This window comes from Pseudopipra pipra, chromosome 4, assembly GCF_036250125.1.
Source record: "Pseudopipra pipra isolate bDixPip1 chromosome 4, bDixPip1.hap1, whole genome shotgun sequence".
In the NCBI taxonomy this organism is placed as follows: Eukaryota; Metazoa; Chordata; class Aves; order Passeriformes; family Pipridae; genus Pseudopipra; species Pseudopipra pipra.
In genome coordinates, this window is record NC_087552.1 from 27,666,778 (window position 1) to 27,683,578 (window position 16,801).

A 16,801-nucleotide genomic window follows, 5' to 3' on the forward strand; every position below is an offset into this window, starting at 1 on the left:
GAAGAGTTTTCAGTGAGCATATGCAAAGCCTCACAATTTCCTGTGCTGATGATACTTGTTTTTTCTAGGTCAGTATCCAGTAAGTCATCCTAAATTTTGAGATGGAAGAAACACACTTCCTGATTTTTACATTTTTTTTAATGTCTGCCAGTAAGCCACATTTCTGCTTCTCTAGTCAAGCATTTCTTTCCATACAGTCATTTTCTTGAGCTTCCTCAGACAGTCTTAATTTTGAAGCTTTCACATTCTGCATTGGAAACCTTGCCTCACCAACCAACAGAAAGCCATGTATCAGAAGTGGTAGGAGGGACCAGCAGCTACACCTCTATATCCCAGAAGAGACAGCAACTGCCTGTCTTCAGTGCCTTGTCCTGGCAGAAAGACTTAAAAGACATGAGGGAGTTGCCAAAACTGTCAGCTAGGGCAGTACTGTACAGGCAGTGATGAGATTCATGTACGGGTCTCAAGAACACGCATTTAGATCTGCTAACACCCAAACGGAGCCAAAGCTAGAGCCTGTAGGAATGCTCTCTGCAACGTTTTTTCATTTTGCCCACATCTCTGAAAGCTGGGGAATGATATTTAGCATAGGGTAGATGCAGTTCAAGTTGTACACATTATATACTGGACCTTTGTACCAGCAATGCACTGGACCCAGGCAGAGAACAGCAGCATGTGAGTCTGAGAGTCCCAAGGCATTTCAGGAGACGTTTCCCTGCGCTGGGCTGGTGCCTGCACTCTGTCAGTGCCGAGCACAGCCCTATCGCTCCTCCAGGGCTGCTGGCAATGCCAACACTGGAAAATCTCAGCTGTTTATCCTGACCTGCCCTGTCTTGCTCACACAGAAACCCTGGACCACAAACAGATTTAAGGGATACGCAAGATGCTGTGCTGCTACTCCTTCAGAAGCATGCAGCGAGCCGATTGTATCATGGCTTTTGTTCCAGGTTTAGCAATAGCAAGCTTGTGCAGAGCTAGCTTAGTAATTGATTGAAGCAGTATTCAACGTCATCAGGAAAACTCGAAGTCGTAGGTGAAGTAGCTTGTTAGAAGGGGAAGTTGCTCCCCTGTTCCTTCAAACTGTGGAAAGAGGCTTAACAGTCAAGAAAATATCCCTCTCTCTTGGCTCTTTTCATGCTCTTTTGATACTATCAGCAGGAACGAGCCTGCCAAGTCTCACATGTAGAGCACAGGTTTCTGCCTGTGCTCTAATCTTCAGATTAGCAGAGACCCTGACCCAGACACAGGCCTTTCCAGCACCTTGTCACCTGGCTTTTTCAGACCTCTCCAGTTTCTTCCACTTGCCCTCATAATTCTGTGGCATAAATTCTAAAAATATTTCTCCATGATATATAGTGTTATTAAAATAATTTTTCTTTTTAATACTTGTTTTTTATTTTAAAAAACCCCACCAAACTCCAAACATGCTGTTTATTCCATCCTGCTCTGTTTGCTTTATAACATTTTATTTTTTTTCCACACTTGTTTAGGGGCTTTGTCGTGGTAGGGTACCAGAAAGTAACAGCCTGGATTCCTGTATGAGGGATGAAAAGGAGTAAATATTTCTAAGAGCTCTCCAAAGTATACAAGTAAGGTGTCTTTGGCTCCCTACTTACCTGCTAAGGAGTTACTGTACCCCTGAAAAACAAAATACTGCTGGTGCATTCCGAGGAGCAAACCCACTCCATGGTTGGTGGAAAATGATCTGCACTGAATATCTGTTTCAGTACAGAAATTTAAAGACGGACAAAGTGCACCTGTCTGCTTCTTCTCAGGGATAGCCAAATCCTTGGCATTTGTGCTGAAAAGGGAACGGACTCGCCTGTGGGCTGATGTGGTGACTGGTTCAGCAGACCTCTGAGTCATTTAACAGGGTGTGTTAATCAGATTTATCTCAACCAGAATCAATTACCCCACATGAAGAGCATATATACATAGATATATATATATGGAGCATCTAAGCTCCAAATCCAAAAGCACTGTATTTTTTTACTGCAGCTAGGAGATGGGAAAGCAGAAGGCCCTGTAAGTACTCAGTCTGGAAATTCCCAGAAGCCAATGGAAGGGAGGACAAATTAGTAACCCTGTGAAGACAGAAAGACTGCTTGCAGTAACATGACTTAAATGTTTCCGCATTCCCTTGTTTGTTTTCTTTTTTTATTTGGGTGTAGTTGTTGCTACTTGCTGGAACATGAAATGCTTTGTCAGCTCCTTGTTTTGGTTTTTGTTTCGTTTTTAAACATTTGTGTGTGGTTATTGTAATTGAACCACAACGTGAAGCTGTGTGAGATGAGGGCATAAAAAGCCACTTCTGTTCCATTACTTTTTATCTATGTAGAGTCCTTATTACAAATGGGTAGGGATTAGCAGGTTTAGTAGGTTCACAAACCAGAGTTGCATGTGAGTAATGGCCTTTAAGTATTTAAATAAAGCTTCATTAAGAAAAACAACGTGAGGCAGAAGTGGCAGACATTTCACAAGCAGTCCTGCATGTGCTTTGGCACATCACAAAATTGTGAAGGAGGCATATGAATAGGAGGGAATGCCAGAGGAAAGTCATGGCCCATGAGTACAGTAGGATGTGAAGGCTGTAGGATATTGGTTCACTGAGGATTGGCTTTAGAGGGAGCATAGTACTGAAACATAACAGGGAGGCTGTAAAAGTACTGAATGGAAAACCCACAGGGTATTGGCTCTGGCAGCAGTCCAGAATACATGTTTGTTTTCTGGCAGGACGGCTCCAGCAGCATCTAGAACTGCATTTCATCCTCTATGAAAGCAGAAAAAAGGAGAAAACTGGAAGCAAGATAAGGCCAATTGTGGCCACAGCTGAAGCAAGGACTTCACCTGGCTCAGGGCTGCCTGGCTTAGGGCAATGCACTCAGCCTGGCAGAGCAGAGCATGTTAAGCTGGAAGTACCTCATCTTGGAAAGGGAGCAAAGATATTTTTAGTCCCTCGGAGAGCCTAAAACAGAGCTAGATAAGATTAATGGACATTTATGGGGATTAGCAGGGGATTAGCAGGAGTTAAGAGTGGAGGTCAAACTCCACAGTGCTCACAGTGACTGCATTTTTGAGGTGAAGGAAAGGGAAACAATGGGGAGTGTTCTGTTTGTCTAAAATATTTTGGGATTTAGAAAACCCAAACATTTAAATAATGTGTTGCAGAGATTACAGCTGCTCCCCAGTGTTTTTTGTTTGTTTGTTTGTTTGTTTTGGTTTGTTGTTGTTTTTGTTGTTGTTGTTTTTTAAATCTTTTGTTCAAGGAGACTCCTGCAAAAATACACCTTAAAAATATACCATTTTGCAATAATTATTATGTTCCATCATTTCCGAACAAACTGGATTTGTGAAAAACAGACCTTCACATTTTCTAGCTTGCACTGTTACTTGTGACACTGCCTGCATATATCTTTATTTCTCAGCAGTTCGGGTTTATTTTTCATCTTCAGAATTATAGAAAGGGGAGACTGGTGAGTTCCAGCTTTATTTCTTCTGATCCTAGGATGCCTCTGAACTCGCCTAAGCAATAGTTTCAACTAATTAATACATAGCTCCTTCTAGCTTTTCCAACTCTAAGGTTTGCAGCAAAGTTTCTTCCTTACATAGTTTATGGATGCCAACAGCCTGTGCTGCCTGTTTTGAAAAGATGACTGAACAGACTTGACTTTGAAGGGAAAAGACACGTTAAGAATAGGAAGAAGGTGAGTTTTCTTACTGCTCATTGTAGGAAAATGGAACATGTTGCAGAGGCCTTGATTTTTGTGTGAATGTTGCTACTGACACAACCTGCTCTAGACTTCAAACTACAGGTTGGCACAACGCAGCACACACTTCTTCCAATCCAGACAGACTAGAACAATTTTTTGCACCAATATTAAGAACTTTATAACTATGCAAAATCAGCACCAATGGTTGGATTAATATTTTAATAATTACACACTTTTTACATTATGAAAATAAATCATAAATAGTGTAAAAATAATTCTGAAGATCAACTTCTCACAAGCAAGAAACAAAACCTCAAGTACAAAACTGAAAGAAAACAAAACAATATTCAACTGAAAAACAAGGAGAAATTTTAATAATAAAAACAAAAGCATGCTGTTTGATTGGGTTCAATTAAGTCAAGACCAGAGGCCACAAGAAAGTGGTAATTAATATCAAATTAAAATGGGTGATTAAAACCTTGCAATTCTTTATACTACTCCTCAAAAGAGGTCTTGTGACATATTTACAGTGATAAGACACTCAAAATATTTCTAGCATTGATAATATGATGCTGACCCATGTGGTTTTTACCCCCAAGCATTGGAATCCTTGCCAAATTACTTTTCTTTGTATTTTTATCTCTTCTACTTCATTTATGAGACCATTTGCAATACAAAAATAACGGCACATATAGATGAACTTAAAAAAGTAAAAAATACAAATAAAAATATATAATATTTTCCAAAGGAAAAAGTCAGATACATACATCTTAGCAACATTTTTAAAGTTGTGTGATATTTTCCCAAACATGTACAATAATATAAGAATATCCACATATATGTTAACAATATGTAAAACATTCTCCCACCAACCCAACTCTCCATAATACTTCAGAGAAGTGTGCAAGTACCAATGGGATCTGGGAAATTCATACAATTTCTTTTTTAAATAGAAACAAGTAAAACATTAACGGTCCCAGGTTAAGGCCCCCTGCTTTAAAAAGAAAATTCAATTTGTGAGCAGCATTGATAATCAGATGCATTTAAAAACAAAACGAAACAAAAGCAACACTCCAAATCCCTTTTTAAAATAAAAACTCCACTTGTTCTGTAGAGTATCTTTCTCAGATATGATGGTGGCAGGCACTTGTTTTTAACAGCATTTAATGAAACCAACCACCATGTAAAATTCTTCAATAACAGAGGGTGTAAGAAAACCTTCATTTGTACATTACAACAACATTCACATCCACAAAAGCAAGTTGCAGGAAGGAAAAAAAGAATAAAAAATTAGGTGTTAGTTTTAATTCCAGTCATTGAAATAGAATTTTTACAATGACTAAAAATTATACTTTATTTTGACCAGTATCTTTGCAGATATCAGTATTTTAGGTGAGTCTTTAATGTGAAAATTTAGGAATCTCATTCGGTAAAATACAGAGCTTTAAAAATGTAATTCAAGATGGTCAAGCAGCAGAAATCAGGAAATTTGAAGGGAAAGGTCAACTTCTACCTGCTTTGAACATCTTCAACACATTCAGTAGACTGGAAATATCTCTGGACTTCTTACTGAAGTGGTCCTGATTTAGGCAAAACCCACTCTTGAAGTTGATAATATTCCCCTTGTTACTAAGCATAATACCTGTGTCCTTTCTTCTACATGCCTCAAAGAGCTTTGCAAGGGGAGGTTGCATCACTCTCCACAGCTCATTGCTGAGGATAGGGAAGCACAGCCAAGAGAAAAGCCTTGCATGGCTGAGCCCAGGTTTACAAACCCAGTTCTGGGGCAGTCAGTGGGACAACTCTCTCTAAACTCCAACCAGATCCAGGACCTAAGTGTGTTTCCTGGCGCAGCCCCCAGCCTTACACAGCACCACCCTCCCACAAGGACCAAAGGTCTGCTCATCTCATTTGGGGTTGCTTGTCTCTTTTGCTGGCATAACCAATTAACTGGTGGTCACATGCACCCCTTCCATGAGGTAATGCTCAATGGAGCCAATGCTAAGTTTCCACACTGTACATCAGTCCTTTTTAAACTCTATACGTTACACATGTGCAGGTATATGGATTTGATCATTCTGAAACTCAATCATATTACTTACACTGTAGACTAAAAGAATATATAAACAGCTGGATGAAGAGTTTCTGCTTTGCTACACTATCAGAATATGACATCAAGATCAGCAATAAATAAAAATATAAATCAAAAAACCCACAAAACCCAAAACATTGTATCATTGCTCTGCGATTTAACATTTCATGCTTTACTCAGGAAAAAAAAAAGGTGTCCAAAACATCCTGAAAGAAAGCTTCCCCATAGCTAATCTATGAATATGAAAACAAGGACCACGTATGTCAGACATATTCCATACAGTGCTTAAAAGAAGTCTGGCTTCTGTAGCTGGACTTCTGCACAATGTGGTTATAATGCACTGGAGTAACAGGCGATTACAAAACTTTGTATGAAACAAATACTGAAAACTCCCAAAGAAACAAGAATTAATTATACCTGAAAAAGTCAGGGATATATGTAGACTAATACCACTACACATTTCTACAACTGAAAAGACTGGCAGAGGAACTATTGTTCCTGTAACAAACTAAACAAATCATAACTATTTGGAGGAATGCTACTAAAAGATATAACAACACATTGGTGGTTCAAACTATAGCTTTACCATCATAAGGAAAAAGATATATTAGCACCAGAAATAGTTGCTTTTTAAACAAAATAAACATGTTGAAAGTCTTCACAAGGTGCTTTTCTTGATGAAATGTTAAACCCAATTCTTTTTTTTACTTTTACTGACCATGCAACTTTTCTAGATATGGTTAAGTTTCACATCAATTCAATCTGAGATGCAAATATTAATGTCAAATCTATGTATGTAGTTTAACCTTTCAAATTAAGTTGTTTATCTGCTGTTCCTTCATGGTCATTTAAATTGAATGAACCTTTCATGATACTGAACAATAAAAAATCTGAAAAAGTTAAGTAAGATTACTTGGGAAAAACAAAAAGTAAATACCTCGAGGGAATTTAATAAAGAAATTAGATTAATTTACAAGAGAAAAAAAAAAGTGAACAAAGATGCTTAAATGTTTCTTCAGTAGGGTCTCAGTGTCAGGGAGTTAAAGAAGAGTTGAGTATTGACTAACACTTAATAGTAGTGTCTATAATTATTTCCTGAATGACAAAATCATAAACCAAGGTTTTGCTAGCTTTATTGATGCATATAGAAATGGATGCTATGAGGGCAGTTTAAAAATATAGGTATACAAACTAAAAAAAAAAAAGAAAGTGCTAATGGCAGCATGCATTTAATAGCTTTTTATCTTTTTGCTATTTCTTAAATGAGTTGTGTTTGTGGACACTCTCAATATGCAGTTGCTAAAACATTCAGCCAGATAATAAACATTCTACTTGATTTTGCATGTATATACTCTGAAGGACCTTTAAAAAATATTTAATTTTACTCTATGATTGCCAGTATTTGATATCTTAAAAAAACATTCAAATTCTAGTCTTCACATCTACAATATACCTAGCTAAATGTGCCAAGTCAGGATATGGGCATAAGAGACTCTTCTCTGTTAGGTGGACAGCTGGCTCCTCAGCCTGTTGTTTTTTTGAGATAGTGCTTCTTAAACAAGCAGGCTAAAAGGGGCAAGTCAGAGGACTTACACGGTGCTCCTCTTGTCCTCTTTCTGAAAGGCCCTCATTTGCATTTACTGCTATAGCACTCTGATTATTAACATTTTATATTCAGACTACGCTGTGTGAAGGCTTTTACTATTGTAATCATGACTATTCAGAGAGGTTAATATTTGCATCTCTGAAAATTCAGGAAAAGAAAAACATATTATCTTATGTCTGTGAACACTTGTTTATTTCTTACTATTGGAAAGATGGAATTGAGCGGCAAATATATAAGTATTCAGTGTATATATCTATATAGTGTCAGAATTTTGTTTTTATTAGTAAGATACTACTAGTTGTAGGCCGCCAAATTAATTTTTAAGTTTTAAAAATCTGGTTTTTCCTCAATGAAATGCTAGGTTTGACTTCGATATACCAAAATGACAGTAAAGATTCATCAAAGTGGAAGGTTGCATTATAGTGGCATTTCCACTGATCTGAGACTGTGAAGCAATACAAAAAGCGTGACCACAGAAGGTTCCCATCTACACATGATCTAGAAATGATGGAGCAAGGAAAAATGTGCATTCCAAGAAGGGCATAAGGTGCCCACACATGAATGGAGACAGGCTGTCTTCCTCAACTTCGGTTTTGGTCTACATACGAAAGACAACTCTCAGAAAAGTAACTAAAAAAGTTTTTGATGATCCTGCTATATACATTAGGAACAGAAGTGATATAAAAAGAATTTCCATCTGCCAAATATGGCACCATTTCTCATAAACCAGTCCCTCAAACTAACTTCAGTGCACCATATGAAGACTCAAAACTGGAAAAAATACCTCATGGCAAAATTAAAAATGTGCATGAATTATGTATTTCTAGCAATAAAAAAAGTGGAGAAGGAAAGATTTACCAATGTTTCTCTAGAAAGCTAGTCATCTGAACAGAAATGGAGAAATATTAACACCTATAACAGTGTAGTGCAACAAGTGTGCAGTGGTAATTACACAGAATTGTTTCTCTCCAATGTTTTTTGAGTAATAATGTCCGCTAAAGTCACTGTAACAACATAAAAGGAACAAGATTAACAAATCAGTCTGTGAAACACAAAAATAAACTCTTTCTTTTCTAGACTTAAAGGCTTCAAAGACTTTGAAATAGAAACTGTTAATACTGAAACAAGATGAGTATGTGGCTTGAAGTATTTTCCTCAATGCCATCATCACAAATGTTGAATAGATCATTGAAATGCATTCTTTATGGCAACAGTTACAGGAAAGGAAACAAAATTAACCACAGCTTCCAAAATCCTGCAGAAAAGTTCAGCTAGTTTTGTGTAATTTAAAGTGAATAACCTGAAAACCACACCATGGTACATACATCTATGGTCAGTTCCATTATAATCCTCCTCTGGAGGATGATCCAATTCATCCCCACCTCAAGAATGCTTTTTCCTCCAGCAGTCCCAAAATACAATATGCAGAGCACATACTCTGTCCATCCTTGAGTAAGGTTGAGAAGCTTCTGGTCTCAGGCGGTGTCTGCCATCAAATGATCCCTGCAGCACCTCTGCAACCTTTTCAAACAACCCACAGAGAAGTCTGGTTTCTTCTTCAAACTTCTTTCCTTCTTGATTAAGGACTCGACAGGGCCTATCGTGAATATCTTCACGACCGTGAGCAGTGCAAGGCAAACTGATGCTGATAAACAGGCGCGACCCTCTTTGGTCAAAGGGGCCAAGTATCCCGCAAGACTGGAAGCCATCCACCTGCAGCTGGAACTCTATTCCCCAAAAATTCAAGGCCTCTTTCTATGCTCCTCTGGTTTATCTCTTTTTAGCAATGAGCCATGGTGTGACTCCCTTGAGATGACAAAAGGAAATTATTCAGAAGCTGGAATCAAAGGTCACCGTGAGCAGCCATTTAGCGCGTGACGTGATCACACAACAAGCAGGTTTGGCACACGAACTCATGCTTTTAGTTCATACAAGCAGATATGGTGTCATGAATCAGTGAAGTATTTAAGATGGACACGGAAACCAAGTCAATAAACTCCAATGGCAGCTGGTACAGTACATATCATAGAATTTTGCTCTTATTTGGTCACAATTTCTTGTAAACTAGTTCATGGCACTCATTGTCCATGCATATCCACAAGCCAAAATATAAGAATTTACAGAAATATTAATTTCTATTATTGATCGTTGTTTCGATATCTCTCATTAGAGAGACAATCTTTGCAGGTTTACCCTGCAGTATCACCTAACTGCAGATGTAAGTGAAAAAGTACGTATGGACTATTGCAAACAAGTAGAAGCAGCTACATGTAAACATATCTCAGACTTGTAAAACCAAATTTTCAGTTTTCAACTATAAATAAAAGAAGTGGAGCGCTATATACACAACTTCATGCTTGTAAGGTTAGATTCATCACTGCAGAGACAAAAAGAAAGACAGATTAATCCAATTAGTAAGATATTTCAGACATCTATTACAAATACATAGATAAGGCAGAGTTGCAAATATGGATAGTTATTTCCTCAGCACCAGCTATTCTTCAGAGATAACGCACCTAGGATTTCACTCATGCTTAATGCTTTTTAACACATTATATGCCAGTATCCCTCCACCTACATAATTCTGCATGCTATGTTTTTAAATCCAGAACTGCCTAGGTTAAACCTTTACTAAAATAATTTTGCCAGTTAATATTAATGTTAAAGGAGGATATATTGAAGACCAGAAAGGTAAGGCAAAGAGAAGGGTAGATTACACTGTTCCTCTCCATATTCCAGAAGAATAACATAATAAGAGATCAACATAAATATTTGACAAAAAATCCATGAGCTTTTATAACGAATTGGAAGCAGTGATAATGTGCAGAAAACAAAGGATGTGTAAGTCTTCATGTGAAAAAAAGAAAAGTCTTGGACTTTCCAGAAAACAAACGCCAACTGCTCCTACAATACTGCCTCAATGAATTATTACTTCTACATATATTACAATATTATCACATGAACTACTGCCTGATCTTGCAGCAGGTAGGGAGGTCTGCTCTTGCATTGCTGGATATGTCTGTCTAGGAGGCTTTGAAGTATATCTTGATATTGTTCAGCATGACTGTGACAGGCATTTTTGTGTGCTAAGGACATACTACTCCCGAAAAGAAAAAGCTCTACCCATCCTACCTTTTGCCAACAGCCAGGCATTGGTAATCCATCGGGACCCTGTTTTAAGGGGAGGCAAAAAAAAAAAAAAAAAGAGTATAGTTAAGTTTGAGAGGATAGATAATCCATCAACATCTGTTAAAACAGCCAGAGGACAGAAGGTTTACGCCGCAAAAACATACGTGCACCTCTCTGCTATAAAGATTTGTTTTTCTCTAAATCATTAGAACATCTTCGTCATTTTCTTATCGCTGTTAGAGCTCAGGCTGCTTATTATTTTAAATATAATCTGTTTTATTCACAACAATCTCTATCTGAATGTACAAGATCAAGGAGAAAAAAATACTATCACTTTTATCTGGAGGGTATTGTGCTTTAAAGGCCTCTAGTACAAAGGTAATCCTGTGATAAGACAGCAAGACTCAAATGTGCATAGGATCTTTTCACTTTCAATATTAGCTTTTGAATGAAGCAGCAAAATCTTAAGGCCTGAACATACCTTAAGCGCCACAGTGGAAGAAAACATCTGCAATGGGAGCAGGGCAGTCCAGCAGCACTGTAGATTTCAGTGCTTGGACAATACGGTAATTTAATTTCTTCTCATGTGAGAGTCACTCCATTTCTTTTCTGTTGCTACTCTACCTTCACATATCTCCATGTGTCCAGTAAGATCAGGGTCAGCTATTGACCACAGTCACACTGGTTTTCAAGGTACTAATTCCAACTTAGAAGGCTATCCAGGGTTTACCCAAAGAGTTTACATGGTCAGAATTAGGAGCACATATGATGTAACTAGACTACATATGAGCAGAAGAAAGATCAGGCCTTGACATTTTTTTAGAATATAGAATACAAATACTTTATATGTGAATTTACATGTGAAGATAGTGGTTATTGAGGATTTTTTTAATTGCTTGCACGTAGTCTGATGGGAATGGTTTGCTGCCTAAACAAGAGACAGTGCTGCTTGCTAAGCAGCTGATTCTAGCAATTACCTATGAACAGAATATTTTTCATCCATCAATGATTGTTAGTGAATCTCCAGATATAAATGATAATACAGAGACAGAGAAATATTTTAAAATTACAAAAGCATGCTTGATTATTCCCAACAAAATATGAGATATGGTTACCATTATTTGGAAGCAAACAATATGGACTATGGAATAATTTTAAAGGACTATGTATTTATGATTAAAAACAACTGATTTCAAATTAGAAGTGCTACAGTTGAAATAAAATCTATTTAATGTAACATTCATCATAGAGAACCGTGCTTAACCACCAAACAATATCAGAACATGCAGATCAAATTTTACTATAAACAATTAAAAAGAAAATCTTCCTTGTATCTTTATGAAATGTGTATGTGCTATTCATTTGGGGTTTTCTTTCTTAAATGGAAAAGAGTTCAAACTTACTTTACCATTGAATAAAAATCACTGTTGCCAGATTGGTACAAGGGAGAGGGTCAAGAAGTAGCATTTTAGTATAGGTGGGAACTTGAATTCATGCTAACATAGGGTGGGGAGTGTTGTGTGTATTCCAGGAAGGTAAGTTCCAAGGGTAGGACCATTAAATTGGAGACATTAAATAACAAAGACAGGGTTTGGGCTGCAGACTGTTATCTTCTTACAAACCTCAGGTAAAGCTTTTTATTTCCAGATACGTTTGAATACTGTTTTGATGTACAGGCCAGACACCAAAAATATTACTTGTGTATGGTCTGGAAGCCAAGTTCCAGCATGGCTTACTGAAAACCTTGATTTTCAGAAACGGTATTTACATAATTCTGTACATGACTCTCACTTTGGTCAAATTGTGAAAACATGCACCTAAGACTGTGGGGATTTGAAAGGAAGTCCAGGGTGCAGAGTAGCTCTAGGACAGACTAGAGTGCAGAACTGAGCCAATGCAGACAAAAGGCATCAGACTTAATTAGAAGTGAACATTGTGCTGGATTTCCACAATGACTTGCGTTCAGGGTGAGTAAGGCAATAGGTATTTTGTGAGGAAAATAACAAACCAACAATTCTCAGGGAAAATGTAGGAAGGATACAAACTTATAAATTACTACGTGATGTGGGAGCAAACTGCTGAAAGTTAGGTTTAAGGTACCAATAGAAATGTGTGTTCTCTCATTGCGGTTATTATCACTTGAAGCAGCTGGTTTGTTCATGCACATGCATGTGTTACGTGAATAATGTAAAGTCAGCTGAGAAAAACATTACTTTACATTAAGAATGGCTGACCACAAACAAAGGAACTGCATGCAGGGTTGGTAGGAAAGAGAAATACTGTACCAATTGGCAAGGGGCATCCAGCCCATCCAGGCCAGGTTGGCCTGGCTCCCCTTTTTCCCCCTTAATTCCACGGAATCCCTGTTGTAAAGATTAACTTGCAATGTTACTGTCAAGGAAATGCCTTCAGTATCGACTTAAATGGAGTGAACAAGTAACAATAGAGAGGCAAGAGGAGCAAGTTGACTGCTGTAGTGTGATTTAAACCTGTGGGGCACTGACTTTGGCACATTCCAAATTTGGTTCCTTTTCAAACAGTTTGGTAGAAATAATGAAAAAAACCACCACCAAACCTCCCAAATTTAGCCCAAAGATCTTAAGTCTGGTGCTTTAAACCAATTTAGGACGTTGACAAATGGAGTCTGCTCCAGAATTTTCAGAACTTGAGATAAAGCTGTGTTAACAAAGGGCTACATGTTCAACAGTAGCTGGTGCTTGTTCCTCTCTCCTCATTTCTCATTCCATCAGTTTACAGCAGGATGATCGATCTTCCAATATATAAGTGAGACGTACCAATGGGCAAGGTGCATCTAATCCAGGAGCACCCTGTTCTCCTTTCTCCCCTTTAGGCCCCTTTTTGCCTTTCTTTCCCTTTTCCCCCTGTGAATACAATGGTTTGGATAAAACAAGTTTCATTCTTTTGAAAAAAAATTAAAGAAAGATTGGTTTTAAAGTTTGGGTTTTTTCTTTTTAAGCCAATGGAGAGCTGAAAGGACACTTACCACTGTGTTCTGGTTTGGGTGGTGCATTATGTGGAAAAATAAATTATATGATCACAAGCAAGAACTGCAATCAATCTGCATTAGTTTGTGCTGGTATTTCATATCAGTATTATGAATGTTTTGAAACCTAGAACAGGGCTTGAAAAAATTGATTTCTTGAGACAGAGGCAAATCTGCAAAATCCCCCAATCCACAGTCCAAAAGAAGACATCTCCTATTTGGTCTAAGTGATAGCTCTGAAGTGCACATGCACACAAACCCGAATTTGTTAGTTTCCCTAGAGAATTTGCCACTAGTCAGAAGGAACTTTGTGAGAGCAGAATCCATCAGCACAGTCTTTTGAAAAAAGACCTGTGGCACAGATGCTTCACAGGGATGGCTAGTCTCTGACTCAGTTCCATGAGCTTCCATGGTGTCATGTCAAGGGTGAACTTGGCCCAGAGCATCCTTTGCTGAACTGACCTTTTGCACTCTGGTAACAGTGTTTGGAACAAATCTTGTTCTCCATGGTGTCCACAGAAACCCACTGACGTCACTGAGGGTGCACTCCTGTCACTCCAAATATAACATGACCATTTCAAACCCTGCTACAGGAATCAAAACACCCAAACTGCTTGATGGAGAGGTGCTATGACACTTTCAATGATTTCATATTGTCTTGGTATCAGAAAGTAATCAGAAGTGATAATTATTCTTTATTTAAATATTTCAACATCCAAATATTCCCTCTTCTGCAGGCAGTGTTTCATCTACTTATTTTAACAAAATTCAGTCCTTTGATTTCACACTGAGTTTTCTTTTTAAATGTGAAACTTCCAATGCTTTAATTCTGATGGAAATGATTGATTACCCTCAGCAAAGCTACCTGCAAAGATGACCTCACCTTCAAGCAGTATAAGATGTTTAGAGAGTTCATTTTATAATTGATTTCACACCAGTTGATCACAATGGTAAATGAGTTTCAGGTTTGCTCTCAATTTCACAAAAATCAAAAAGGATCAGTTAAAAAAATTAACAAATTGGACTAGGATTGTAAAAAATGGGATAGGAAGGATGAGTAAACCAGGAATATCACAAAGAAATGGGAAAAATAGTCATAGGAAAATTAGTATGACATTGGAGAACCAGCAAGCGAGGTTGTGGCTATTGGGAGGATTTCATTGGTGAGGAAAAGGGTAAAAAAGACAGAGGAATTGTAAGGAATGAGGGTAGAAGGAGAAGGAAGGAATGCCCCTTTGGAAGAACAGACAGATTTAGGCGAAGCATAGTAAACAGACATTTAACTTGGTCCACACCAGTACAGAAAGACTTAATCTATTAACAAGAGATAAAACCCATTTTTACACATAAAAAAATAATTATATAAATCAGATTTTAAAAAGGAAGGAAAGCACATTAGTCATTTAATATCATAATATATTTGACATATTTAAATGGAAAAAACTGTTTCATGAACAACACATACTGCATTCATGTCATAATAGAAGCAAAGTTACTTGTCTATCTTTTCTGTGTGCCAAAAAGTCACAGGATAATATTTGGGAAAATAGCAACCCAAACATTACCCTTCTTTATCAAATGATAAGATTATGATGTAAAAAAAATCTTCATGAGACAAGAACTGTAAATTTGCTAAGTTTCCATCTTAAACCCAGACAGACAGCAGTGTGGCAGAGAAACCCAACAGCTTCAAGGTCAATTCTCATGTTTTTTGTTCTCAGTGTAACACCAATATATTTGCAGTGAATGTATGCAAGCACAAAGCATGGACATACTCCAAAAAGGATTCTGAAAATGGACTGTACAGTTTGGTTTCTGACTCTTTTTCTATTCTTTAAGATTTGCATTTCTTTAACTTGTTGTGTTACAAGTCAGCAGATATCTATTTAAACTTCCAGTTTTGCAGGACAGATCTATGATCTTATTCAAAGCAACGCAGCAGCCATCTGTGCAGACAATAGTCTGAATTTCCTGAGTACTTTACTACTTTTTCCATAAGACTGAGTTATTTCTTTTTAATCTTTACTCTTCGTCCTCAAGTACAGAGGCCCACAGGAGATATGGAAAATCTACATCTGATGAAGATAAAAAAAAATTCCTTTCTGCTCTTCCTCAGTGCCTAGAGAAATACAAAGTTGTGGCACTTCTGCAACACCACTCTGGTTGGAACAACCTCCAATCCTAACGTGCACATATTTTCATCAATGCAGAGTGTAGGGGAAAAGGATAATGCCTTTTCATTCTCTGTTCAGACACATCATACTCTTCTGTCAAAATTTATAACAACAGACACAACTGTGCATTTGGGACCAAGGGCCCCTTCCCTCCCTCTCCCCACAACACAAATCCTAACTTTCATTAAAAGTTATTCCTTTTTAAAAGAATTTTTTTCTATCCATAAACCGAAAATACAAAATCAATTGTACAAATCTTTTTCGTGATGAGTGCTCCTGGACTATAATTTTATATGAGTAATCACAGCTAGAAGGCTTTTAAAAATATTATTACAGCCAAGTCAAGCGGATATTATAATGCAAACACTAACTTGCTTTCACCGTAGCAGAACTGCTGATGGGCTAAAATAAAAACAGCAGTCCAAGTCTCACCTCAAACTGAAGACGTAAAGATTTATTCCCTGCATATCTATGAAAAAAAATAAGTGTCATGGGTTCTCTTTAGAATCTTAGTAATGATACATATTTTTGAAGTGCAATTTGAGTTAAGTTTCTTAACTAAAAACTCATTAATCTCAATTTTGTGATGTCAGTCCAACAGCCAATATACTGTAAGAAATATTAAAAAACCAAGAAATCATAAGCTGGATGCTTAACTGGTAAGCTGATTTATCTCTATTGAAATGGGTGCTGTTACACCAATTTGGTAATCGATAATTAGTAATTTACACAAGGAAAAACACTGAGAAAATTTGTTATGATGAAAGCTTTGATTTATTGCATTACTTTTTGTCTTTTGAGAGTCAGCTTTTCATTTGGAAAAAGAACTACTGATGCAGCTAAAGTAATTTTGGTGAAATCAGTTTACTTATATGATACAAATATTCCCCAGTTTCTGAAAAAATAAGTTAAAACAGCAATAGAAGTCTCTTTCACAGAGCTTTCAGCCATATCTTCCCAGACTTTTCACTGGGAAAGAACTTCCTTTGGCTTCTAATTTTATTTGAATATTCTGAGAATTTTTAAGGCAGATATTCCATCTCCATTTTCACTCTACAGACTTCCTGGCAATCCTGTTAATCTGAA

The 16,801-nt window shown here is 37.3% G+C and overlaps 1 protein-coding gene across 1 annotated transcript in view; it reads right to left on the reverse strand.

The window, feature by feature from the left end:
• Positions 1-3,912: 3,912 nt before the first annotated feature.
• COL25A1 (collagen type XXV alpha 1 chain) overlaps positions 3,913-16,801 on the reverse strand; it is a 313,222-nt gene continuing 300,333 nt past the window's right edge. Inside the window, exons 35-37 of the mRNA XM_064652084.1 lie at positions 12,823-12,900; positions 10,541-10,579; positions 3,913-9,785 (exon numbers count right to left, since the gene is read on the reverse strand). Coding sequence (XP_064508154.1) covers positions 9,783-9,785; positions 10,541-10,579; positions 12,823-12,900 — 120 coding nt within the window. The 3' untranslated portion in view covers positions 3,913-9,782. The remainder of the gene's footprint in view (positions 9,786-10,540; positions 10,580-12,822; positions 12,901-16,801) is intronic.